The 27,403-nt window shown below is 31.3% G+C and overlaps 1 protein-coding gene across 1 annotated transcript in view; it reads left to right on the top strand.

Annotated features, from left to right (window-relative positions):
- The first annotated feature begins 5,564 nt into the window (after window positions 1-5,564).
- Window positions 5,565-27,403, top strand: part of LOC105363335 (microtubule-associated protein futsch) — a 42,573-nt gene continuing 20,734 nt past the window's right edge. The window contains exons 1-2 of the mRNA XM_011501003.1: window positions 5,565-5,825; window positions 7,672-7,902. Coding sequence (XP_011499305.1) covers window positions 7,683-7,902 — 220 coding nt within the window. The 5' untranslated portion in view covers window positions 5,565-5,825; window positions 7,672-7,682. The remainder of the gene's footprint in view (window positions 5,826-7,671; window positions 7,903-27,403) is intronic.

Here is a 27,403-nt window from a genome sequence, read left to right as displayed (position 1 = left end):
GAAACTGCAGTTTTATTTTAACATGTAAGTGTTTTATGACTTATCTTGACGAGATCAATGAATATATAATTTATTTTTTGCATATATTTTTATATGATAATTTATATGATATGATCGTTATATTATTCTATAATATTCTGTTATATAAGTATTATATTATAAACTACAATCAGGCAAAGCTTTATTATTTTCTTCTGAAAATTGTACCGTAATAATATGTCTACCATTTAATTGCAATTTTCCAATATAATTTATTTCAAATATAAATAAATTGATATTATATGAGAAGTTTATTAATTTTATTAGACATAATTAGCTGTATATTATTAAAAATTTTGAATTAAAATCATGATTATATAAGTTATTGTAATAAAGTAAATCAATATTTGAACTATTAATATTTCTTAAGAAATTATAATAAATATGTGTTGAAAAGTATTAATATATATGCATTTAATCGAGTATACGTTTATGAAGATAATACATGAAAATGTATTTCTACATATATTTTTATAAATAACAATGATATCGTAATTTATTATTTATTTATAATTTTTATATTTTCATTTAATGAAATGTGCTTAATTGAATATTTTGAGAATTGATATGTATTTTATAATTATCCACTCCGGTCAGTACAAGCATCGTAAGCCTGCTTGTAAGAGATAAGATAAGATGATAAATGTTAATATTTATTCTATTAGTAATTTGACTATGCGAATGAAATTCATTACAATTATGATTTTTTCAAAAAACTATCGAAAAATTTCTTTTATGCCGATTCTTGTAAAAATCACAAAGATTATATTTAATTTTACTACTTTTATTGTTCAAACACATATTCATTATAAAAATAAGGAAAGACCGTTAATGAAATACGCCATCAATTCATCTATCAGTGAATTTGATTTGCACGTTACAAATATCGAATGATCAAATAATCGAATTATATATAAGTCAGTATTATTTTGATAGACGCAATCTACTCAGATAGCATATTAAGTAAAAATATGGAATCTTCAAGGTTGCATAGGCAGGTTATTCGATCAAGCTTTTCTCGTTGTGCATTAAATGATACGAAGATACTCGTTACTTACTTACTTCATTATATATTTACTATAGAGAATATTTTTATTTTTGTATTTAAAATCTTTCATAAGACTAAAGCCTACGGAATTTTTATGGACAAAAATACGCGGAAGAATAATATGACATGAAGATATTTTATCGGTTTCCAAAAAAAAAAAAAAAAAAAAAAAACGACAACAAAAAAATACGAATTTGATCTGAAATTGTATCTATAATCCTTGTATTTGTTTCAAATCATCTCGAATACAAACCCGAGTATCATAGAAACAAAAGATTTATTTAATAATTAAAATTTTTTTTCCCATGAATTTTTATAATGAGAATTTAATGTTTAAGATTGACCGTGAAACCTAATAATTTATTGTAGTGAAGGTGTATGATAACGATTACAAGATTGAATAATTGTTGCTGGATAAAGTATCTATGACTAGAAAAGATGTCAGACTTATAGGCGCCATTCTCGAAATTAAGTCTACGAAGGACAGAGATGTAACTCATTTGTTCGTCTGGTAAATATTTTTATCGATATAACTTGTGCGCAAATCATAGTCGAGGAAAAAAAATTCCTACAACAAACTTCGAAGTATAATAGAACCAATGACACTTGCGAAATAATATTTTGAAATTCTTATAAGATACTATAAAGTTTTACATTCATGACACATAAGGTAGTATTGTCAAATTTAATCTTAGGTACATATTAGTTTTAATATACTATCTCTTTTTAAGTACAACAAAATTTACATACTTCAATCAATGTTTCTAATAGAAAACGAATGAAAAATTACCATTAACTGTTACAAAGGGCATTTATTTAATTTACTAATTACTCGGTGATAATAAATATTATGGGAGTACGCTTTCACCCTATTCATTCATATAAAAGCTTGTTTTTTCTTGATTATTTTACTTGCTTCGTAATAAAATGCTTATATCTAGAAGTCTTAAAATGACATTCATAAACTTTTCATTTTTCTTCTTATTATTATTTTTTCAATAGTAACCGATATTTATTAAATAAAACTCCAAATTTCGGTTCATTTATTAATTCATTCTCAAATTGTAATAATTAATTATATAAAAAGAAGCAAAAATGTAAAAACATGTGACATTTAATACATTATAATTCTAATACGAGTATATATAAAAAGAATAGAGAAAGAAGACACTAATTTTAACTTTTAAGTTTATCAGATAAATGAATGGCAGTATGCGTTTTATTTATACAATTTACTTCATGATTTTGCTTTAAACAATGGAAATAATGTGAAAGAAAGTTTACTAGTAACTAGTTTTAACATAGATATATTGGCTGGAATCAACGTTTTCGGTTAAGCTAGTAAGAAGTTACCGCTCAATACATAAGTTGTGACGGCTCACATATTGGTAGAGATGAGGTCATATCGTGGTCTTGTTCTGGCAATGTATCACAACGTAATTTATTTTTTTCTAAAATTGCAAGATGTAGTACAGTGCCCTTAAATCGATGTTGGAGATGAATTCAATAATTTTCAAACGGCAATCGATTAAATGACCGATTAAACGTACGGCTTTCCGAAGTCAAACCACAAATTGCTTTTGCTATTAATACCGATCATTTTTCCGGCACATTAATACTTCACACTTATTTATTTAACGATTGTCGTAAAAGTTTTAAAAAGCATTTCTTTTAAGTTTCAAAGAGCTTCAGAAGTTTTCTCACCAAGTATTTTTTAAAATTCACCACTTCAAGTAATTCGAAATAATTATATTGAGTATTTTCTAATATTTTTCATTAATTTTTATTTTAAGAAAAGTTAATTTGCAAATTATATAGCGAAGATTTGAAAATTTGGCAATTATTTGTAATTTAAATATTAATTCACACCGACTTTTCCTTAATCAGTCTAAAATATTTTTTCCAATTTCCAATAATGTTATATAATATATTTATTCTAATATCATTATAAAATACATTTGTTTATTAACAGTCTTTCAATATGTTCTATAATTAAATGTTACATAATATTACATAAATATTCTTCAAATTACTTACTAGTTTTTATAAATTTTCTTACCCATTAAATTACGTTTATAAACAATTACGAAATTTCATATAATTTTCTATAAATTTTTTATACAATATTTTTATCTTAGAGTTACAAAAATATTATTTATTTATAGTTTTATAAATTTCGCATCCTAAGAATACGGATTTTTACTGTACGGAATAAACGCCTTTACATATATTTGCAAATCCACAATGTTTTTTTAGCATAATTCGTATATTATATGTGTATTGTTACACATAATTAACGGGTATTATTGTATTTCAATTACAACAGTATTTACACATTAATTTGTACATTAGATACATTAGATTTTTATTGACTTATCTAAGAATGAAAAGATAGCGAGTATTTAATAAAAGAAATATTGTGTGCTTATTAGTAGATTAGAAGTAAACTGAAAATCCAATATAGTTTATATCTTTTATAAACAGAAGTACCTTATTAGAATGATTGGAGAACATGATAAAATATTATCTATGTGAATGTATATTCATTAGAACATGATTGAAATGTAAGTCAACCTAGCTAATTTATTAATCACAGCTACTTTAATGTTAGACCAATATTCGTATTTATCGTATTTACCAAAATTTAATTTCATACACTTAATTCACATCCGAATTAATAAACAGTTAAAACTTAAACTAATTTGCAATATTAATTTTTAAACAATACGAATTCATACAATCACGATTAAAAGAGTATTCCACAATCGAGATTGTCTCCCTTTACTCAGATTATGAACATTAATATTAAATGGGACATTCCAAATTCTTCATTTCTTCTATACAAATACGTGATGGAATTTGTAGAGAAGTCAATAAAAAGATTTGTATCTGCTTATTATATATATATATATATATATATATATATAAGATATGAGTGAGTGCGTGTGCATGTATGTAGGTAGGAATATAAATTCATGTATATTCGCAGCATCATCGCGTACGCCACCAAAAATAATAGGTGAATTGTTGGAAACAGAAGAATTTGGATACAGAGTGACAAATTAAATTTTGATACATCCTAAGGGAATTAAAAGTTTAATCAGCGAATGTCATCAATTTAAATGTCTATCTTAATTCTATAGTAGGTCTCCAAAGTCTCCAAGCAAAGGCTCGATTTGGCTTTCGTATTTACGTCATATATACAGTCCCGCACGAGTAGTCCGACCTACTAGCAAAGTATTGGCAAGTAGAAAAACGTACTCTATGACGAGACAACACCCTCAGCCTTTCCAATTCTTACGAATCACTCATTAGAATGTGTTATATTTGATAATACCGATGGACATATATTGAAAAAAAAAAAAAAAAAAAAAAAAAAAAAAACAACGAACGAACGAACGGACGAACAAAAAATCGTATTAATGACATTTTTTATGCATAGCTCATTTGAACATTGGATGTTAGATATAGCGAATGATTATATGTGACCGTATGCCTATTATCATTAATATCCTAAGAGCTTGGTAGGTTTTTCCTCCCGACAACATATTCTAATTATGTAGATAGTTAAAGTATCCGTGAAATGGTCTTTTTGCCTGATATCTGCAGCACCGGCCGGCATCGAATACTTTAAGTCGCCTATATCAAACGCGATGGCGCATGCGCGACTCACCATATGATAGTTTTTAGATAACTCTTTTACCAAAGGTGCACAGTAAACTAAGAGAGAGACACACTGATTCTCGTCTCGCCATAAATCACATTCTTTTTCGTTTATTATTTTTCATATAGTCGCGTGTTAAGATACCATAAGTTTCGAAAATTGCGCGTAAATACGGATATGCATAAAAGTTCATTGGAAAATTATAAAAAATTCATTGCATGCATGCATTAAATTATTTGTAACATGATCTTTATAAATAATCTATGATTTGGCCAAGAGAGGATTTAAGAAATTAACGACTGATTGAAATTCCATGGTTGCGAAATATTGTCGGCGAATACGGCGAATAGGAGAGTCGCTAAAGTTAATTGATTCATCCGATTGGTTCGAGAAGGTTTATACGGGACAGGCCACTGATAATAATCGAAGAGTAAAGAAGAATAGAAGAAAATAATGGGAGTCGATTAAGCCCCGGCGACTCCGACGTCCCTCCTACTTAACGAATCCCTGGATTTATGCCTTCGTCGTGTCGTTGCATCTGGTCCGCGCGCACATCAAAAGGATGCTAGGAATACTTTCAGTTTCCGCGAAGCTTGCATCGATATCGGTGATGTCGGAAGAGGAGGAGGAGGGAGGAGGAGGAGGAGGAGGAGAAAGAGGAGGAGGAGGAGGATGAGGAGGAGGAGAAAGAGGAGGAGGAGGATGAGGAGGAGGACGGGAGGCATACCCTCGCGCAGAGTATCCCCGGTGCCGCGCATACTCGAGGACGTCTGGTGGGGGCGGCGTAGCGCCGCGGCACAAGAGGGACGACCTCCCGTTCGCTCAGCACGTCAGAGAGCCGGCAGCCCGCAGATCGTGAGCTGCTCCGCAGCCTTTTCACTTTCCGCTGTCCGTAAATCGTAGGTCGCCAGCCCGAGCGAAGCGCGATCGAGCGAGCGAGCGCGCGCGCGCACGCAGCCGATAAAGCACACAAGAGGGCCCGTAAGCAAGAGGCAGAGAGAGGGAGGGAGAGAGCGCGGGAGGATACCGAGAGTTGGGAACAAGAGCCAGGAGAGAAAGTTGATAGGACCAAGAGTAAGAGAGAGAACGAGAGGGAGAACGAGAGGGAGAACGAGAGGGAGTGAAAGAGATAGAGAGAGAGAGATAGAGAGAGAGAGAGAGAGAGAGAGAGAGAGAGAGGTTAATTGAGATAAAGAGGGAGAGAAAGAAAGAGAGAGAAAGTGAGAGAAGGAGCGGCGGACCAACTCCTCCCTCACGCGTTTACGAGCCGAGCCCTTGTCGCTGGACTGCTGTAGCCGGGCTACGCTGGAAAGACAGGGGGACTGAGGTGAGTGCGTAGATCAGCTGATGCGCGCTCCCACCCTTCGCTCAACCTTCGGAAGCCTATCGCCATCTTGGGCCCCGAAGATAGTCTTTGTCCGTAAGAAAACGGAACGAGGACTGTTGCCAAGGGGTGCGACGCCAGAGGTCATCTTGTAACGTCGGCTATTAGAACAATCCGTGTCATCGTGATATATCAATATCGCGACCATCCATCCAATTATACGGCCATAATTTTGTCACCACCCATCCAACCTACCCACCCAGCCACCCACCTACCCGATAAAACGATCTCGCGATCGCCAGGTCGCGCGAGTCGCCCTCGCGTCCACGCGCCCTCGGTCGGAGATTAAGTCACGGGTTCTAATCGCTCCCTGTCGGGGCTTTAACATTGAGCAAGTGCAATCGATCCTTCCTCAGATCGCGGGTGAAAATATTGCATCATCGTGACCGGAGTCTCCTTAACCTTCGTCTCGCAATCGGGGATGAAATAGAGGGTACGGCGGTCGCGGCTCTGTCTCGGCGGTGGCGGTAGCTCCGTCGTATCCGCATGCGCAGCAAGGAAAGCCGGCTTCCTCCACATTTCACATTGACCGTACGTGGCACGTCTGTCTTGTCCACCGCTTCACACGGTTATTTAACAAAATCTTGCTATAATCGCGCTTCCGGGTAGGCCCGCGAGCCCTCGCCCATCTACCGACATCATCGGCTCGTGGGCTCAAAGCTGCCGTCATCGACAGCCGTTAACATCTCGGATCCCAGGCGATGCCACACTCGCGCTCCGGTACCTTAGAGAATACTCTCTAGCGATGAGAGTGAGAGAGTGAGTGAGTGAGAGAGAGAGAGAGAGAGAGAGAGAGAGAGAGAGAGAGGGTGGGAGGGTGAGAGCATTGGTAAATTCGCCATTTCTTTCAAGAACAATCGATAGGGAGCGTAACTCTTACGTATCAAGCGAGAATTCTTTAATTATTGCGCTGCGTATCCTTGAAATCGTTGGAAAGTCCCTGCCCATATGTGCCGATGATGGTTTTGTATCGATTGCGTCAGAAAGTATTCCGTTCGCGTGCTCACTTCGCTTTTCAAAATGTCTCTTAAATTATTTTTACATCAGCTATAATACGGTTACCAAGTGTAGCATATCGCATCTGCGTTTCATGATAATTTAATTTTCAAAATTTCCCAAGACGCGCGTGTTTATGTTTGAATATCCCGAAATTTGATCGAATCGAAGCGGCAAGTATTTCCATATACCGTATTATGCTTGTGTAATGAGTATTTTGCATGGAACTCGCATTGCTTCGCAAGCAATTAGTCGATGTGACACGAATAAATAAAATTTAATATACGCACTGAGCACATTGTTCAAATAATAATTGGCATCGCTCCTTTTCGTTTGAACGTGCACTCATAGTGTCGGTGATCACAATGACAATTAATCCGACAATATATTAATCATTGTAATAGAACTTAGTTATCAGAAGTTGTATAGTAAGTTGAACGAGTGATGATACCGTAATAAGAAATGTGTAATTGGCAAACGAGAGCGGGTGGTGGAGTATCAATGCAAAAACGAGAATATTATTGTCTTAATTTTTGACAGTTATGACGACCATGACTACCGCTGGCGTGGGGGGAGGTGGGAACGGGACGACGGAGAGTGGGGGCTGCAGCGCGGAACAGATACCGAATCCAACAACACCGCCGGCCCAGCAGCAACAGCATCAGCATCATCCGCCTCCATCGCCTCTTAGTGGATGCTACCTCTTGGTGGTGCTTCCCGAACCTCATACCGCACAACATAAGGATCTCATCTTGAATCGACTCGCTAAAGGTTTTCACACACTTCTACTTATACGCACTCGATCCTTTTCTCCGCCCACGGCCCCATTCTCACACACACACGCACGCACGCACGCACGCACGCACACACACACACACACTCTCTCTCTCTCTCTCTCTCTATCTGTCTATTACTCTCTCTCTATCTGTATATTACTCTATCCTTACGTACCTCAATTGCTGGTTTGCTATATTGCTATTTTTACGAATTTATATTCTGTTATTTTTAAGAATTTCGTACAGAATACATAAGTTTTCAATACCGTAATAAACAACGAATGGTCACAAGAAAACGTATTGAAAAGAATCGTGGGACGATGATTCAATAGCAACCATCTGAAAAATGTTATACTTTTCAAGACATCAAAATCAAATAACAAACGATAATATTCTTATTATTTCAATTCGATTTGAAATTTTTTGCTTTATCTATTGATCGGATTTAACATTATTTAAATATCCGGTTAGATATCTGGAAATCAATTGTTTTTATATAAAATACTTTATGGCTACATGTCATAAAATTTATGTCCCTAATATACATTCAAGTTACGAATAAATTATTTTTTGGATAGATTCTTTGTTTAACTGATATTATATATTGCGAAAATCTATTTATCTTGCTAATTTTACAAAAACTTAATTCTCATTTATTAATGGAGTTTTTTTTTCAGTTTATGTGCTACTTAATATTCATTTAAAATGCCATAATGGACGGATAAAAATTAATCTATTGGGATACATTTGTGTATTTTCAACGATAATATAGTTTGTCTAAATGACTTTCTTTTAATAGACTTTATGCAATTAATTTAACGATGTTTTTAATTTAATTTTTCTCCTTTAAAAGTAAAAATCAATATAACTTCCATGCTTAATAATTAACCATAATAAATTTTAGAAAAATGTATTATCATAATTTTTAATTATTTTAAAGATCTTCTATTTCAAAGTCTACAATTTTGCTTTTTAATTATACATAATTTGCAGAAAAAACACTACACACTTTGTCTTTTATATATATATATATATATATATATATAATATTTACAAATTCGCTTCAAAATCTAAATAATTAAGAACTTTTATTAAACTGATTCTTGTTAGTGAGAGAATAAGTAGAAACCCGTCTTTCTTCTCAAATTTTAATATTTCATTTGTTTAATTTTTATGTATCTTTGAGATTGAATCGAGTGCAAAGAGTTATGATTAGCTCGAGATATATTTTTACTTTTGTATTACAAGGTTATTATCTACTATGGCACTTTTAAAGATGTTCATTAAAACAGAGAACTTCTTTTGTGGTCAAATAATTTACGAGAGAACAATATGCATTGATCTAATTAGACTTAGTTGGATAAAAGCCTTGTAAAGCTTTGTGGGCTTCAGTCAACTCGGACTGGACATGAATAAGCAATCTAAGATGCACTGGAGATTTTTGTAGTAATTTAGAGTCATTTAGTATTGAAAGAGACGAATAAATCCAGCATGACCTACAATTCCTTTAATCGTACAATTTTAATTTGCCAAAAAATGTTTATTTGAAAATGGCTTGTTGTCTCTAGGATTTCAAATGCTCGTAAACGCACGACCTATAAACCGAAAGCATCTCTTTCCATTCCAGTTTATGGCAAAAGTAATCATCGTTTAAGTAGTAAAAAAAAGGGTAATTATCTAAGTACTATAAACGATATTAAGATAAAAAAAAAAAGAAGAAATAAATAAAAAAAATATGAAACAAATTATATTTCATTTTATAAGGATGCTTGCCACTTAATTAAAAAATCGTAATAACTCTAATTGAATGATGGCTGACATTCCCAGCCAGAATGTCAGAACTATGGGCAAATATTAATTTTAAAATAAATCTAATTTACTCGGCGCTTATTTTACTTCCAAATGATTATAATAATGATAATGAAGTCACGTAGTAGTTACATTATTATAAAAGCATAAATTCAATGGGATTTATCCTTTCCACTATTATTATGTTCGGAATATCAATTTTCACCAAGTAAAATCTGATTTACATAATTCATTATTTTTCACAGTCGTTATGTCCAGCAGGCAAATAAGCCGAATAGGGCTATGTCCATGAGCATTGAAAAGTTCAATAAATACTCAAAGCACATCGATTAATTCGCTGTTTAGACTAAAATAATAATCTAGAATTGAGAGAAAATTCGTTTTCAAGCGTATGGCTTAACCAATTTACCTTTTTCACTTGATAGTACACCTCTATTGAAGTCTATTGAATTCTTTCATGGAAATGGTTCGAGGATGTTAAGTTGGCTAATATTCGTAAAGGTGTTGCGTGACTTCCGCCGCCGCGCTCACTACGTACGCCTAACGGTTACACGCACGCGTTCGTACGCACGCGAGCACGCATGCACACACGCGCGGAATGAAAGAGAAGGAGAGAGATACGTAGATAGATATAAACACGGAACATTTATCAAGCTTGGTGGCCCTCGGTTTGCAAACTCTGTTGCTAAGTGTCGACCCGACGCACCGTGAACGCCCTTTTCTACTTTCTAAGTTTTCTCCCCACGGGTCTTACATCCCTGCGATGTCAATGATTCACGACGGCGGCTCGTCGATACAGGGGAGAGCCTCAATTGCACGCCGATAAAGCGCCTCAAACTTTCATCGGTTGGATTTTTATGTATGCAGGCCTGAGAAATCTTATCCTTAGCTCGACCATCTGCGAGAAATTAGCGCCGCGCTAATTATTATCGAGCGCGTGGATTGCTATTTTTTGAAATGCTGAATTTTAAATTCATCGCGTGATGTGCTCGATGGAATTGTTCTCATAAAGTACAAGTTTCATTGCTCTGTCGCGATATTCACATAATGAAACGCAAGTAGATTTTATTTTTCGATTTGACTTGTGTGGCACAGCGAGCTCATGTCGCCGAAACAATTCCAGTAGTCGAATAATAGAGGGACGTTCCTTAATCCTTACACATTTATTCTCATTTAGCATTAGATTTCTTTTAAGATTTAGGCAAATTCATATTGAATCGATGCGATCTCTCTCTCTCTCTCTCTCTCTCTCTCTTTTACCCTCAATATTTTTTTGATTTTCTTAATCTTTGCAGAACTAAACGGCGCTAGTTGCTATACTTATCAATAGCAAATGCTCTCAACGGTCGAAGAGACATACGTTTAAAGAATGTCAGCCTTAGCGAAAGAATAATTATATAATTATTCATGAAGTTTGAACGCAATAATCGGTATAATTCAATGACGAGTACGTGGTTTCAAGGTCAAATTGAGCTAACGTTAGTCCATTACTGTATTACAGCAAATACATTGTTAATTCTGTCTGCAAAATTTAAATAAGACTGCTCGTAGACGCATGGATTGTTGTGCTATCGTGCCGTTGAACAACCCAAGAACAATGAGCCAACAGCTCGCGAATCGCGTGTACGAGCCTCCGCTCTGCAATGCGCCATTGGCATTTTTATTCGCGGTATAACTCCTCGCGAATGCAAATCCTTTAGCTTTAATTGTCAGAGCCGCGCTAAAAAAAATTAGCATCGCTCTCGTGCGATTTGCATTGGACTGCGCGCTCATTGTCGTCCTACATTACGAATAAATGCAAGGAACGGAAATTCAAAGGAAAATTGGTCTTCCAGATTTTGAGGGGACAAGAAGAGACGGGAGGCTGAAAATTGCACGGTCCAAGGGCGAACTTTGTTCATATTATCGCAAACGCTTATCTCTACTTTTTTACTAAAACGATCTGATATGGTTTAATATTTTACACGGGCTCGTTTGATCGCTCCTCTCGAGTTGTACATTTCCTAAGGGATGGGGCACTTTTGCTCAAGTGTTTGCTACTCCATTTGACCTCAGGCGCCTGTTCCGATCGCCCAAGTGCAATTTGATAAAAGTACGAGGGGATAGTCGAAAGGCTTGCGCAAATACGTTTAAGGACGACGAATGGCTGAATTTTTATTGCAATCGTCTTGGTATAATGTCTGAATATTTGGAAATACACGTACATCCCTTTTTAATCTTCATCCAATAAAAATTAGTTTTTTTAGTAAACTCTATTGCTAAAATCTATATAAAGTATAGATGAGATATTTATTAAAACAATTATCATAAACATGTTTTCATTGTTGAAAAAATATGAAAAATTAGATATCATTAATAAAAGAATTTAGACGATAAATATATCAATTACAATATTTATACTTTAAACAATCATTTAATTGTTTTTTTTAATAAACGTACTTACATAACAAAAATTATTGCTTCTTATTTTTAATTTCTTTTAATGTACGGACGATCAGATAATTTAATGTACGGACATATGTGTCTATCTTGGTAAGAATTGTTAATTAATGTTATATAAATTGATAAAATATTATAATTTCGTCTTGACACGATAAGAACATAAAAATTACATTTATATACATATGAAGACGAAATGAATTATTTTTTTAGATTAACGTATCATGGTTTTTAGCACGTAATTTAATATTTCATTATATCAATAATTCAAAAATATTATGTTATAATTTATAGTTAAATTTATTTAATTTTCAATAAAATATTAGAATACAGTTAAGATAATTCGTTGACATAATTTTCAAATATTGAACATTTTATCAATATATTTTTCTATTTCTTATAATATTACATATATTTTACTATAAATATTAGTGTTTTGATCGAATATTTATTTTTGGTTTAAATATGCTTAAAATTTAATTTATACTTTATACTTAAATAAAATATTTTTGCTATTAAACTTTGTTTAATGTTTCTGTTCTCCACTCATATTGGTTTTTCAAAATTCTAAATAATTAGCATATACTCTATATAATTACAAAATAAAACTTTTAAAATCCTCGAAATAATTTTCTAAAATTTTTGACAATTGATTTTGAAAAACTAAGTCGAATAATAGTTATAGCTTCGTCACATTATTGTTGGCTTTACTTTTCGAACATATATTAGTAATAATTCATTGTTACATATAATTTTGAAATATTATAACTATTTCGAAACAATCGACATTATGTAGATATATTGTAACGAAAGAAATTGCATTTATTCTAAATTATATGTATCCTTTTATGTGTACATACGATGAATAGATGAAATAAATAACAAGTAAAAATATTTACTTAATTTTCTCCATTGCCATCCGTATGTTAAATACATGCGTTAAAATTATTCTTTTAATGAATCAATTCTTTAATTCTTGATACGTGTTATGTCATATCCAAACGTATAATCTAGCAGTCATTTTATTCTTCTTATTATCGCTGACTAATTTTAATACCAAGCCAATTCGAAAAGTTTATGAAATTTTATTATTATTGCCCTTATTATATTTTTAATCAATTGTTTAAGCGGATATATATGATTTAGCACAAGTTCAGTAGATAGTAGATATCAAGCTGCCATATTATAATTAACTAGTATTCATTGAAATTTAAATATGATATAAGTGTCAGGTTTTAACTGTTCTTAACTAAAATAATGTTAATATCAGGAAATAATTAGTAAAAAGTACTTGCAATTTAGTTAAAGTGTTTCAAACGCTGTTTAACGGGATAAAACGAATTGCTGAATTAAAAAAATAAAGAAGAAAATTATTATTTATTTACTTGTATTTTAGTCAGCATTAATATATTCGTAGATTATATTTATGAATTATTAAACCGAACATCAATAAAATTTTAAAGCTTCAGCCTGAATACTTAATGTGCCACAAGTTTATTACCTGAACTCGCCATACTAAACATACTTCTTTTTTTTTTTTTTTAAATTATTGCTCCTTAATTTATGCGCATGATGAAACAAAAACTATTCATGCCATTATAATTATATTTTTTATTTAACTGTACTCCAATTCATTATTAAATATATTAATAATTTATTAAATGAGATTCATTACGTAAATTATTCATTACGTAATGATAATTTTTTAATGTTATAATCTGATAATTAAATATTTTTCTTTATAGAATTTTATAAACACTGTTTAAGTTTTAGAGAATTGTAATTATCTTATAAGTTCACATCACTTTTTACTTTATATCATGAAGTATGTAATTTTTACCGAAGTTCTTCTAATTAAAAAGATAAGGAAATTACTATAAATATATTGGAAAAGGTATATGAGGCTCAATATGAGCTCAATTTAAAAATTTATTTAAATTTATAGAAAATAGATTGTTCTACGTATGCCAATTCACTTTATCCCTCACATAATTTGCTATCATTCAATATGCAATATCTAGCTCAATCATAAAGTAAAAACTTGATGGAACGAAGGAAGACAAAGGGTTGGGCGTGTTAAATACAAAAAATGAGGATTGACATTACAGCATGAAATTGTTGTATAATCTTTGGTTTCGTATACACAAATGATATTGTAAATCATTTTGCACTTATGCATTTGATGATAAACAATGAATCGCAGTTGGGCTTTTTTTATTTTGATAGTCATTAGTTTTATCATTATTATCAAATTCAAATAAAATTCATAAAAAGGAAATATACAATAAGAAACCGTAAAATAACTCTTCAAATGTACGAATATCTTTATATTGTAATTCTTTTATTATAAATCATTTGGATTTAAATGTTTTAATATTAGATTATAAATAAAACTGTAACCTATAATTACAAGTTGAATTAAAATTTTTAACCTATTTGATGGTTTATATTCTTTAATATAAATTTAAAGGTAATGTAATCTCAATTTGACGTCTTATTGATGAGAGTAATAAAAATAGGAATTTTTTTTTTATAAGATTATAATTTTATATATATTTTATTACCAGACAATATGATAAATATAGTTTTAAAATATCGTATTATCTTTTAAATATTTTTATAAGAAACTAGATGTCTGGAATATTAATATAAATTTAATTAATTTTTTATATAATACTATATTATAATTGATATTAAATAATTTCATAATAAATTCATAATAATAAATATATTTATTATAAATATTTTTTATAATTTTGGATTCTATAAATTACGTCATCAATTTTCCTGGAATGTTAATATTTTTTCCATAGTATATTAAATAAATATCGTTAATTAGTTATCTTCTTTTTGGGTTAAAAAAAAAATTTGTATGGAAAAATTGAAATAAAGTTCAGAGATATATCAAATGAAAAATATTTATTCATTTGATGTAATATGAAATTACACAGTATAATTTTATCTTTACTAGGTTTTAATATTATAATCTTCATTTAGTTCACAAGTTAGTTTTATAGTTTTATTATAGAAACAAAATTTTTTGTTTCTTAAAAATGATAATTTTCTAATGATATTCCATTAAAAAACTTTTTTATAATTGAATCTGGAAAATTTTTTAATCCATACGAAATCATAGATTTAAATGATAATAAACTGATTCTGACATAATAATATCTTGGATTAATAATTCTTTGCCACGTTCTAATAAAATTCCGATGGAGTTTCGTATATTTTGGTGTGCTAAAATATAAATATAAATTTATAATAATTAATTAGTAAAGTTTTATGTATAATAAAGAAAAAAATCAATCTTTTATTCTTAAAATGCTTTATTCTCTGAATATTATTTTTATAGAAACTAAAGAGAGTTTAATATATACTTACACACGTATTATAATACAAGTTTATTATAGGCTTTAATAAATAACTATTATAAATGGTAATCTGTTGAAAGAATTGCTAAAATTAAAAAAAAAAATTTTTCTAATAACATTTATTTCCTGGATAAAGAAAATGAAATGAATTTGTTTTCATACAATAGGTGTTAATATTTTGCAGTAAAATCTTTGTTAAACAATATAGAAGGGGAATTTTCATCGCATTATTCGTTCAATATTCATTATAATTAGTAAGGTTAAAGAAGCTTAATCAATCAATGTATAAAATTAAAATATAAGGTGAAAATCAAATTTCACCTTGATAGAAGGTTCTATACACACACACACACACGCACGCACACACACACACACACACACACACACACGCACACACACACACACACACACACACACACAAAATGATTTATTGTTAAGCAATAAATTAATATATGATTATAAAATAAAAATAGTGTAAGAAAGTAATTTATTTGTTTTGTAATAATATTTTAAAAATTATATTGAAAGTGTAAAACTTTATAATTAATCAACTTTCGAATACATTAATTTATTTTTCGATTTCTTGAAAATAGAATATTAATATTTTTTTATTATTTATATTAAACAACTATTTCAATTCTATTATTTTATATGGGAAATATAATTATTATATATGTTTTAATAACATTTCGTAAAAGTGATAGAAAATTTTTATAACACAATCGTGACATTGAAATAATAATAACTAATATAATTATTGCTTTTTCATGCGAATTTTGATTTGAAAATTGAATACGCTCTAAATTAACGGCTTGAAAATAGAAAGCGGCGAAGGTGAGATAAAGAAAAATGCAAAGTGATTTTAATGGGCTGACTAAAACACAGCCCGCACCCACACACAAACGTAGATAAACAGCGAAGAGACACGAGAACGCAAGTTTATAGATACTGTCGAGACATACTAGAATATGTCCGCGAGGGTTGCTAGAAGCCTTAAATGCCTCTTTTGTATTTATAGAGTGTCACGGTCTACCGATTTGCGGTACACCCCACGTTTTATGCGCTAGCAACGTCAATATGCTCCGGGATCTAATGGCTTCTCGCGTTGACACTGCGTTCTTACGCGACTCCTCCTTTCTTTCATCCACGATTACGTAAGGGCGCGCGAAGGAAGTTACAATAAGGCGATTAATCGCTGGAATTTAATAAACGATTACTACGATCTCTCTCCCTGCCAAAAGCTCAAAATCCGAGTGACGCTGTCGAGTTAAAAGTAGCGCGAATATGAAAGCAAATGAAATGTGAACTGGGCGGCTGGGGGTGGCTCGTAATGCAATCAAAACGACGAAGATCCGTGACGGGGTGGGCACGAAGAGTCGATCTATGTGCCGATTCTATTTCCGTCTATTCCTCGCACGTCTAGAGGTCATCGCCTCTCGGTATGCCAAGTCACTATCCGCGACTTGTCTTGACGCAAGCACGTGGGCACTCTCTCGTCGATTCGCACGACCACGCGCTTTTGTAAATAAAGACCGATCACTGGATCCAGAATGGCGACTCCCGATTCCCTTTTAAAAGAGAAGAAATATTTCGCGATACGGGGCTCTCCTTTATTGAAATGCATTGCTCATCGTTCCGACATTGATTGATAATACTAAGCTCTTTTTACAAAAGTTTGATTGAGCATTAAAGTTGGATTTTTTTTTTTCTCAAACTATTTCGCTTCGCTCCGTATACGCCTTTTGGAAATTGTTTATTTTTAATCTGCCTCGCAATTGTCGCGTCGCACAATAAAATATGTAATAACCAAAATGGCGTTGCATTTAGTAATGTATGAGATGTGCTAATTGAGTTCATAAATGGGACAAACTGAAATCGAATGTCGTTTTACAATTTTAAATATTAGACATAAAAATATACGATCCACATCGCTCAGTAAATACTATCTGAGCAGCTTAATTAATATTTACGTATCTAAGATTTTGCCTATTCAATATAAATACACGATGTTAAAAGGGATAAGAAAAGTAAATTAATGATATTGTCATTTGTGTAAATAAAAATTTTTTGTGCGTTTTAATCCGTAAATACAGAAATGTTCTTTTCTTACGAGTATATTTTTAAGGTTAAAGTAAATAAGCTTCTTTTTAATAATGGTTATGATTATAATAATGTTTAACGATGAAAATCATTTGTTTTATAGGATCATAATAATGTCATTATGCAAGCATATGCTAAGAACCATTATTTCCCATGAAAATCTATTGTACAGTGTTAACGTAAAGTGACGAATATAATGGGCAGTTGACATAAAATGTTCTATCAATTAAATGCAGCTTACATTCAAAGTTTAATTTTAAAACGATCGATATTAATTCCGGTCTCGGTAAATAAATACAAAAATAATTGTATTGCATGATACTCGAGCCTTGAACAAATTGTAAAGATAATAATGCGAAATACAGGATACAGTAGTGTTAGTCATATAATATCACTAAAAGTGTAAAAAAAAAAAAGCTGGGTCGAGAACAATAAGAAAAGAAGCACGTAGGGATACAGATGAGCATGAAGAGCTTAAAAAGGCTGAGCTTTATTAAAAGCGTAAAAAAATTGAATGGAATTGGTCTTTTGTATATACTGTGTTTAAAAGCGATTTTCACACACACTATATATATATATATATATATATATATATATATAGAGAGAGAGAGAGAGAGAGAGAGAGTGTGTGAGTGAGTGAGAGAGAGGAGGGGAGGAAAATGGGATTTCTTCATCCGAGAATTGAATACTCGGCAAAGGCCGAGATAAAAGGCCAAGGATAATGTGAAAAAGGAACCACCAAGTAGTATTGAAAAGCTCCTAGCTAAACAAAATGTCCGTGCTCGCGCGCGCGCGCGAGCTCCTGTAGATGCGCAAGTACGCGCAATCGTGCTTATGAGCGTCCACACTGGCGTCCACGCGCGTGTAATTGACTTACTGATGTAGAGAAAGCTTTAAAGCTTTAAAGCGTGTGAGAATGAACGATCACATAAGGAGAATGTAAATCAGTGGGCGGGAAGAGGAAGGGCGAAATGCAAGCCACGAGGATAGAAGGAACACGACGTGGGAGGCTTTGCGAGAGAGGGCAAAGAGCGAGCGAGAAAGAGAGATGGCTGTAGCGGGATGCGGCATGCGCACGTTAGGTACCTGCCTACATCGCCGCATTCCCCAGGAGTTTGGATCAATAACCCATTCAGCCTCGGTCCCCGCATAACCGGGGCCAAATGACACTATCATTCGTAGGATTTGTCGTTGATTACGAACCCAAAAGCTGCTGCCAGATTATATCGTATTATCGAGTGTGGGCAAAAGGTCGCGCGATTTCGTCGTTGCACATCTCTCGAAGTCAAGTTTACGATATCGATCGTTTAGATAATCATTCCAGCTTACATTTTCGCACGTTCGACTTCTTGACGACTCTTCGCTCTTGTTAACATCACCCGTCCACCCAACGCTTTTACGCTCTCCTCGATCGTCGCTATTATCATAATAAGAGATCGCGCACGTATTATATCATAAAGTATTGAATTTCAGAAGATTTCGCGTTCTAAGTAGTTTATGCACCTGCGCGCTATATGCGACATTTTTTAAAGTCGTATTGTTTATTAGATATATGACTGTTACTATATAAATTATATTGTACTGAGGTGACGTTATTCTAGAAAAGAGTAAAAACTTCCTCGGCTTAATTAATCCAATAAGCTCTTAAAATATTTATTTATAACGCAAGATTTGTCGTATTACTCGTCTACCTTTAGCCACATCATTTTACCATTATGAAAAAATAAATTGCAATGCGTTTGATATTCGTGAGGTGATTTTTATCGATCGGTCTCGGCGCTGAATTTAAGTTACATACCTACCGTGAAAATGGCGATCATAAATATGATGATTCAATTAAATTAACGGCAAGTCTAAAAAAAGAGAGCCCCAAGGAATAGAGAGGTTATACGCGCGTGGCGTGCCCTGAATCACTTAAAGTATTTACCGAATTGATTCAGCATATTTATCGATATGAATCTTGGCATTACTGGCTCTGTATATTTAATTTATAATTATCTTGAATAAGATGAAATGATGAATTCAACCTTCGTCTTAAAGAATCATTAAAATCCGTAATACCGTTTAGTTATTGTGCTATATGGTATAATATAATTTATTCTGCAAATTGATGTAGTCGAATTTTACGGAGGGAAAATTTTAAAATAAAATAAAATTTTGATATTCAATATGCAAAACATCTTGAACAAAATTCTTGAATTTTGACGTATTTGAAAGTCACGACCGGAGTGACCTTGAACATATATATATATTTTTATCCAGGCTACTTATTTGCCATTTTCAATTCGTTCGTTTTATTATAAAATTTATGATTATTAATTGTTTGCATCCACGCACATAGCGATATGAAAGTAAGCAATAGCGATAAGCAAAGTAAATAATTATACAAAGTAACTAGAGCTTTTTTCTAAAATATCGAAAATACGCTTAAAAAAAAGGTTAAAAAGTTAATTATACGGATGCGTAATGTTATAACAAATTTCAATTATGTTCAGCTATAATGCTTGTAACATAATAAAACACTCACATATTTCGTATAATACAGTAGCTAAAGTCAAGGTATTAGCGACTGCGTATACGGGGTTTTCCGAGGGTACAGTTATATTGTTTATTTATCGACTTGTCGAGTAAGCTATGGACGATTAGCTTAATAAAATTTTCTAACCTTAAACGAGTCTTTATTATCGACAAGTTTATCTAGGTCAACACATTCCGCAACTCTCGCATTATGAATCGAATTATCCATTAAAATCAATTATAATAGCAAACTATCTGAAAGTATGTAAATACCGATTGAAGGAAGTATATGGGTGTTTTCATAATTTTTGGATTGGCCAACGATGATTATACGATCATTTCCACGGATATCGAGACGCGTCAGCTGCGTATCTGCACGTATACGCTAAAAGAAAGAGAAACGAATTTTATCCTTTAAGAGTCGCGCAATATTTGGTATTCCAATAGTGCATCGTAAACGTGAGCTCGAACTCGGACTCGTCGATATCCTGATGCTCGTAGCCAGTAGTTACGTGGACTCCTGCCCTCGCATTTTACTGACTGAGTCATATGGGCCGTCGCTTATAAAAGTCAAGTCTGGAAACGATAACGAAGGGGGTGCTACCGTATATAGATTGGTACAATCCGAAGGGAATGAATCAGCGAAGGGTGGGGACCTTCTTCCGCCTAGCAATTTTCTTCCGTCCCTTACGTTTATCTTTTTGCGTCTATAGACTGTCAATGGGCCAAAATTAACCGTGGAAAGGTATATGACCTCGAATCTTCGGTATATCCAAAGATAGTAAATCATTTGCTTTAGTCCTATTGGTCATACTTGCGCATTTTCAAAAATTTGTATGTATATACGATACTCATTTGACTCGACGACGGTCATAAAATGGTTTTAAAATTAAAAAAAAAAAATTTTTTTAAAGAAGTTCGTTATAACATTGGCGATGCGTCGCTAAATACGACGATAATTTAAATATGCTAATATAAATTATAAGATTTATAAACCAAGTCTTTTTTACCTCGTAAATACAAATCAATATATACGAATTAATTTCTATTAAATATTCGTACGTTTCACCGTAAAGTTAATTTTAAATAATATTATTGATGAATTTTACCTTCAATCATATATATATATATATATATATATATATGTATAGCTAATGTCCATTTCAAACGCTATTAATGAATTTATACGTATCGCAGATAAATCATAATTGATAAATAATTTATTTATCAAAATCTATTTTTAATAATTAAATAATAATTTAATTTAAAATTACTGTAAAATTTGTCCGTTATCTTGTAAACGAGCTTACTTATCATAGATAAATCTTATCAATTTGTCAAAGATGTATTGCCGAGTGCTACAAACAATATACATAACTTGCTTAGAGTTTACATGTACACGTGTCATACGAAGGATATAAATACAGGCGATGAAACTTAATTCAACGAGAACGTGATCGAAGACATGAATAATATATGTAAAATAAGTCTTTTCGGTGACTAAGATCGAATTCCCCTCGTACGTTGAAAGTATTAAATAATTGCTCTTGAAATAATTCTCAGAATTACTTGGAATGCTACTCTTATACAGGGCAACTTAATTAGCTGCCATGAAAAGGCTAAACAATCGCGGCATATGGAAGAAGTACAAGGTTTTATAAATAGACGTAAGAGCAGAATCAGGAGAGCGTAGAGAAGCTTCGAAACTAACATAATTCCGTGCAGAAGCACTCATCGAAAGAACGAATGAAAGAAAGTGCGAACACCGCAAGATCTAATTTTAAACGTCTCTCTCACTCTCCCGTTACCTATCACTGTCTCCCCTTAATCTCGAAATATTTTGTTCTTGGACATGATTCTTATTTAAACGACGTGTACTTAAATTATTGGCTTAAAATTTCGCACAATCGCCTTACTCCTCGCAGTAATAATATTATTTGTGAATATTATAACTTTGTCGTTCAAGTCGAACGAATCCCTTGCTTTTCTGCATTCCCCTTTCTTCTCTAAACAATAAGTAATACACCTTAATATTTTATCATATTAAATATTATTCTCTATAGAATTTAAAAAGAGTCTATGATTATACACTGTTTAGTAATTGTGTTTAAATACTTCATATATATATATATATATATATATATATGAAGTGCGTGTGTGTATTAATAAAAATTTTTTTGTCTTTAAAAATATGTGAGAAACAAAGTTATTGTCAAAAATTTTAAAGTAAAATGAGGTGCGGTGTATAAGCAACCTCAAAAGTGCATTATTTATCATACGTTTTGTCTCAGCATTACCTTGTTATAAAATATAAAATAGAGAAAATCAGTCAAGCTTGAAGGTAAAAAATTTTACAACAAGGCTTGTACGTCTAATTAAATAGATTAATATATGATGTAACGTTGCTACACTAAGAATGTGAAACGAAATACACACACGCGCGCGCGCGCGCGCGCACACACACACACATATCGAGATAGTTGATGGATTAATAATTAGTTAGATTATTATATGCAACGATGTAATAATTATTATATGATAAAAATTATTTGTAAGCAAAGCTATGTATGTTTAATGAGAAATTATAATAAAGTCCATTACCTTAAGAGAGGAAAGTATTTAATTATTTGTATTTTTCATAAAATGTAATACCCGAGTTTTGTAATGTCAAGTCGTAAAAGTTAAATTGTTAAAAAATCTAATCAGAAAAAGTCGCACTCGAATATAAGAATAATCTGCCAACTTTATTCGTAAATGATATGGGTGGGACACACAGAGACGCACACTGACAATTCGTCCAGTTAGCGAATAACGAATGTATGCAAGTGTGCATGAATCGCGCAGTCTAGACGCAACTTAATCGTATTTCACCTGGCAATTATGAAAACGTTCGGCTTGGCACGTTTCATCCTCGAAAGCAGCCTTTCCGGGAGGGCTTTTCACTCGCAGCAAAGCTCCCTGCTGTCGCTGCAACTTTTATCTTGGAAAAGGGATTTTAAGCCTCGGCAAGCGAATAAGAAGGCCCCTACAATTTTTCGACTCCCATTGTCCGTTACTTTTTTCTCTTAGCATAATAATAATCAAGTGCATAAATTTAGGATACGGATGATTATTTAACGGAGGGAATTTATAAGCACATGAGATTTATTACCCATAAAGTAATATGAAAAAAAAATAATATTAACTTGTGACAGACATCTATGTTTAGGAGAAATTTTATTAGTTTGTCTGACGTTATTAGCAAATACTAAATGTGTGAAGCCTCATCCTTGTGTATTAATAATTAATACAGCAACAAATTTATTTAAATTTTTTTCATCTTTCATAATATTGTTATTAATATATTATAACATAATATTCATAATACATGCTATTGTTAAATGTATACAAATTGATAATTTGATAAAGGATGATAAAGGAAAATGGTTATTTAACGGTATCTTCAACGCAATTATAAAATCATTTTATATGCAACAATACAAAATATAATAAACGCTTATTTGTAATTTTTCGGAAAAATATCATTCTCACATTTTCATTGTTTTCAACTTATGATTATTTTAATATTTTGAACCACAAATAATTCAATGAATAGCTTCAAGTGATAACAAAAATTATTGCAGTTTCTTAGTTTTATTCACGTATAATAAAGATTAATGAACAGTATAGAAACTTTGAGATATGCAACTGCATGATAATCTCATTTGAATATCCTAAAGATAAACTCAGCTTACTTTGAAAATATTGAGATTGATATAAAAGAAAAAAAAAAAAAAAAAAAAAAAAAAAAAAAAAAAACTTTTCGAATTTTAAATAAAAGCAAACATAATAATTCAAAAGATAAAAAAGTTCCTTTAATTATCCCAAAAATCATAAATAATAAATTATTAAGTAGCAAATAATCATAAATAATCATATAGTATGTGCGAAAAATGATTTCTATTGATTTCAAAATTATTCATAAATTTAAATTAATTAATTTAATTAAAATTATTGAATATTATTTTAATACAAATGAAATTGGAAATATTTTATATTGTTAGTGTAATGTATTTTATGTTTTGAATGAGTATTGAAAAGACATATAATAATAATAATTAAAAAACAAAACAAAACAAAAAAAACATTTTTATTTTATTGAATATTATTTACTTGAATTTGACTTGGCTGTATATTGAATAAATATAATCGCTCAAAAGATTATTACTATAATTTAATTTGAATTACATACATACATACGCATATACATATATTAATTACAAGCATTAAATGGTATTCCATTCGTATAATCGATCAACCTTTTATTTTCAGTAATTGTACATAATAATATTTAAAAAATTTATCATTTAATTTTTGTTTATAAATAATTTAACACTGACTTGCTAATGTTGCACTAATGTTAAAGTTATTCGAATATTATCAGAAAGCATAATTTTCTCCGTCTATCTACTTCTCCTAACCGAACCTCAACATTAAAATATTAAGTAGAAAGGTAATTTTAATGTTATTATAACTTCATCTAACATTAAATCTGATGCCTCTGATAGCTTTGTATCCAGAGGAGCAATAAATTGTACAGATGTTGTTAGGCTCGATGAGAGAATGAGATTACGCTTTCAGGTTGGGACCTCACTCGTGCCGGAAAATATATAAATAGCAAACGGCAAGATCACTGCATTAACTCTTATATGCTTTGCTCTGCTTTTAAGATTTTTGTCGTTCTGTTGTCAAGGTCTATGGCTTAGTTTTTAAGGACTGATGTCTACATAAATATGCTTACAAGAATGCCGATTAATGCTATAGGAAAACGATTAACGTTCAATATGTGGTTAATCGATCGATATTCTGTCAATTAAACAATTTTTTCTACGACCAATTTTTAATAGACCAATTTAATAGATTAAATCTAACTTTTTTATCAAATTCATTCGTTAATAGTTGAAAAAGTATAATTTATTACATTTTACTTGTGCGTAAGTGTGTGCAAACTTTTCTAACACATGAGCACATTTTCTCATACATTTATAATTGTATTTCATTTAATTTTTCAATATTTATTGTTCAATATTTAGTATTTAAAATTGTATTAAGCATTCGTTCTTTAAAATAAATATTAGTTAATTTTTTTTCTTTTTTTTATTTTTTTTTATTTCGTATATTCTTCATTGTTCGTTATATTTAGTTGATAATAAAATATAAAATTTTATGATAAAATGGTTGAATTATTATTGAATTTAACTAGCATCAATTTATAAATAATTTATGAACATTGTATTTGATAACGTTACAAACATTTCTCTTCCTACTCAATGAAAATAATAGCTTCTAATCGATATTAATATATCATATCCTTTGTTAACTTTAAGCCGAAAAGCATGAGCTGCAGCTCAGCGTTTTTCTTTTCAAGACCCTTTTGACCCTGTTTTAAGACAAAAGCTATGCGACATCTCTCTTTCTCACTTCGGCATATAGGCATATATTTCAATTTCATGTGATATAAACACGTATTATGTCGATCATTCCGAGTCGCATAACTAGGCTTGCTTATGTAGCAAAAAAAAAAAAAAAAAAAAAAAAAAAAAAAAAAACTTTCTGCAGTGTGACGCAGTAGACAATTATTAAATATTTAAGAGAGGCGTGAAGAAAATGTTGCGCATCTTTCGGTGGGACGAATTTAATATCGCGAGGGTGAATATTCCCAAGTACGTGTACGCAAAAGTAGAAAGTGCTATGTCTATAGATAGCCGGGACAAACCCAGTATTTTCTGCATCCACTTTTCTTTTGCTCCTTTCTTTCCTTGGGCAAGTAAAAGAAACATCAAGGCGAGAAATGCGAATGAGTTGAGCATGAAAGCTACACAGGATCAACACGCTTCGTATCGCCCTAAAGCTATACATTTAGCTATACTTAGTTTACACGACGTCTAATCTAGTATATCATTGAAGTAGTCAAGCTAAGTCAGTCTAATAAATTATACAATTAAGAATTTCCTCAAATAAGCCAAAATATCTCACATTCCGATTTATCATACAATTACTTTTAACAACTGCATTGTAGAATTTTTAATGATTTTCAAAACTCGTAACAACATAACTTATTAGAGACAGGTAATTTTTAGAGCAAATATTGTTTTGCCATATCGGTGAAATTTGTTTATCATATTCACTACAAATTTTTAATTTTAGAATATCTGAAAATTTGGTAGTGGTTTGGTATAATAATAATCAGGGGCATAAAAATCGTACAGAGTAAATAGTTTTTGCTGAAAGCTTGAAATCATGATTTTTAATTACTTTATGAACTCTTAACTTATTGTAAGCTAATATTTTCAATATTTACCCACACCCACCCACCCACCCACCCACCCACAAACACACACACACACACACACACACACACATACGCGCGCGCTCTCTCATACGCATACAATATTACATTTATATGTACAATATTGTTAATCAGATCATTATAATTAATAGAATAGATATTTATGTTAATCCGTTTTTAAAAAGATTTTAAAAAATCTTATCACATCGACTAAATATAATTTTACCCTTTGTTTGCCCATTTAAGTTATATAAACTATGTTATTATCTTCGAGTGCAAAATAAGGTAATATTTAATTAATTTTTTAATAATAATAATAATAATAATAATAATAATAATAATAATAATAATAATAATAGTCATAATAATACATTAGTAAATATGCTTGAAGACGTTGATATGATTATTGATAAATTAGGTATACAATTTTCAAACACGAAAGCCATCAATCATTTAAGAAATCCTATCTAGTTTAAGCATGTCTTGTGTGAATAATGTTCATTCCTTTAATGTTCAGATATAAAAACCTCACTTATAACTCATTTTGTTTCATTTTGTAAAATAGACGTTTTGTAGATTTGTATTGTTGGTATTTAAATTACATATTTAATGAATCTATCAATTATTCGTATAAATAGACATTTAACGAACAAATATTAAAAATTTTATGCTAATTTAAAATATCGATAAAAATATTAATTTAAATTGTTAATCTCTTGGTATTATTTTGTTCTTCAACGCAATCATTTACAATGGGATTAAATTATGATTTTTAAAAAGTTGGAATTTAAATTCCGACAAATATATTCCTAACGAAGACATTCTCTGTAATTTATATTAATAAGCTTATAGTAGAGATATAATGTAAAGTAGCACGTGGCCCAATGTGATATACTGCAGATAATTATGATATAGTGAATACATCATTG

Source organism: Ceratosolen solmsi, unplaced genomic scaffold (genome assembly GCF_000503995.2).
Source record: "Ceratosolen solmsi marchali unplaced genomic scaffold, CerSol_1.0 scaffold27, whole genome shotgun sequence".
In the NCBI taxonomy this organism is placed as follows: domain Eukaryota; kingdom Metazoa; phylum Arthropoda; class Insecta; order Hymenoptera; family Agaonidae; genus Ceratosolen; species Ceratosolen solmsi.
This window is presented reverse-complemented; position numbering and strand designations above follow the sequence as displayed.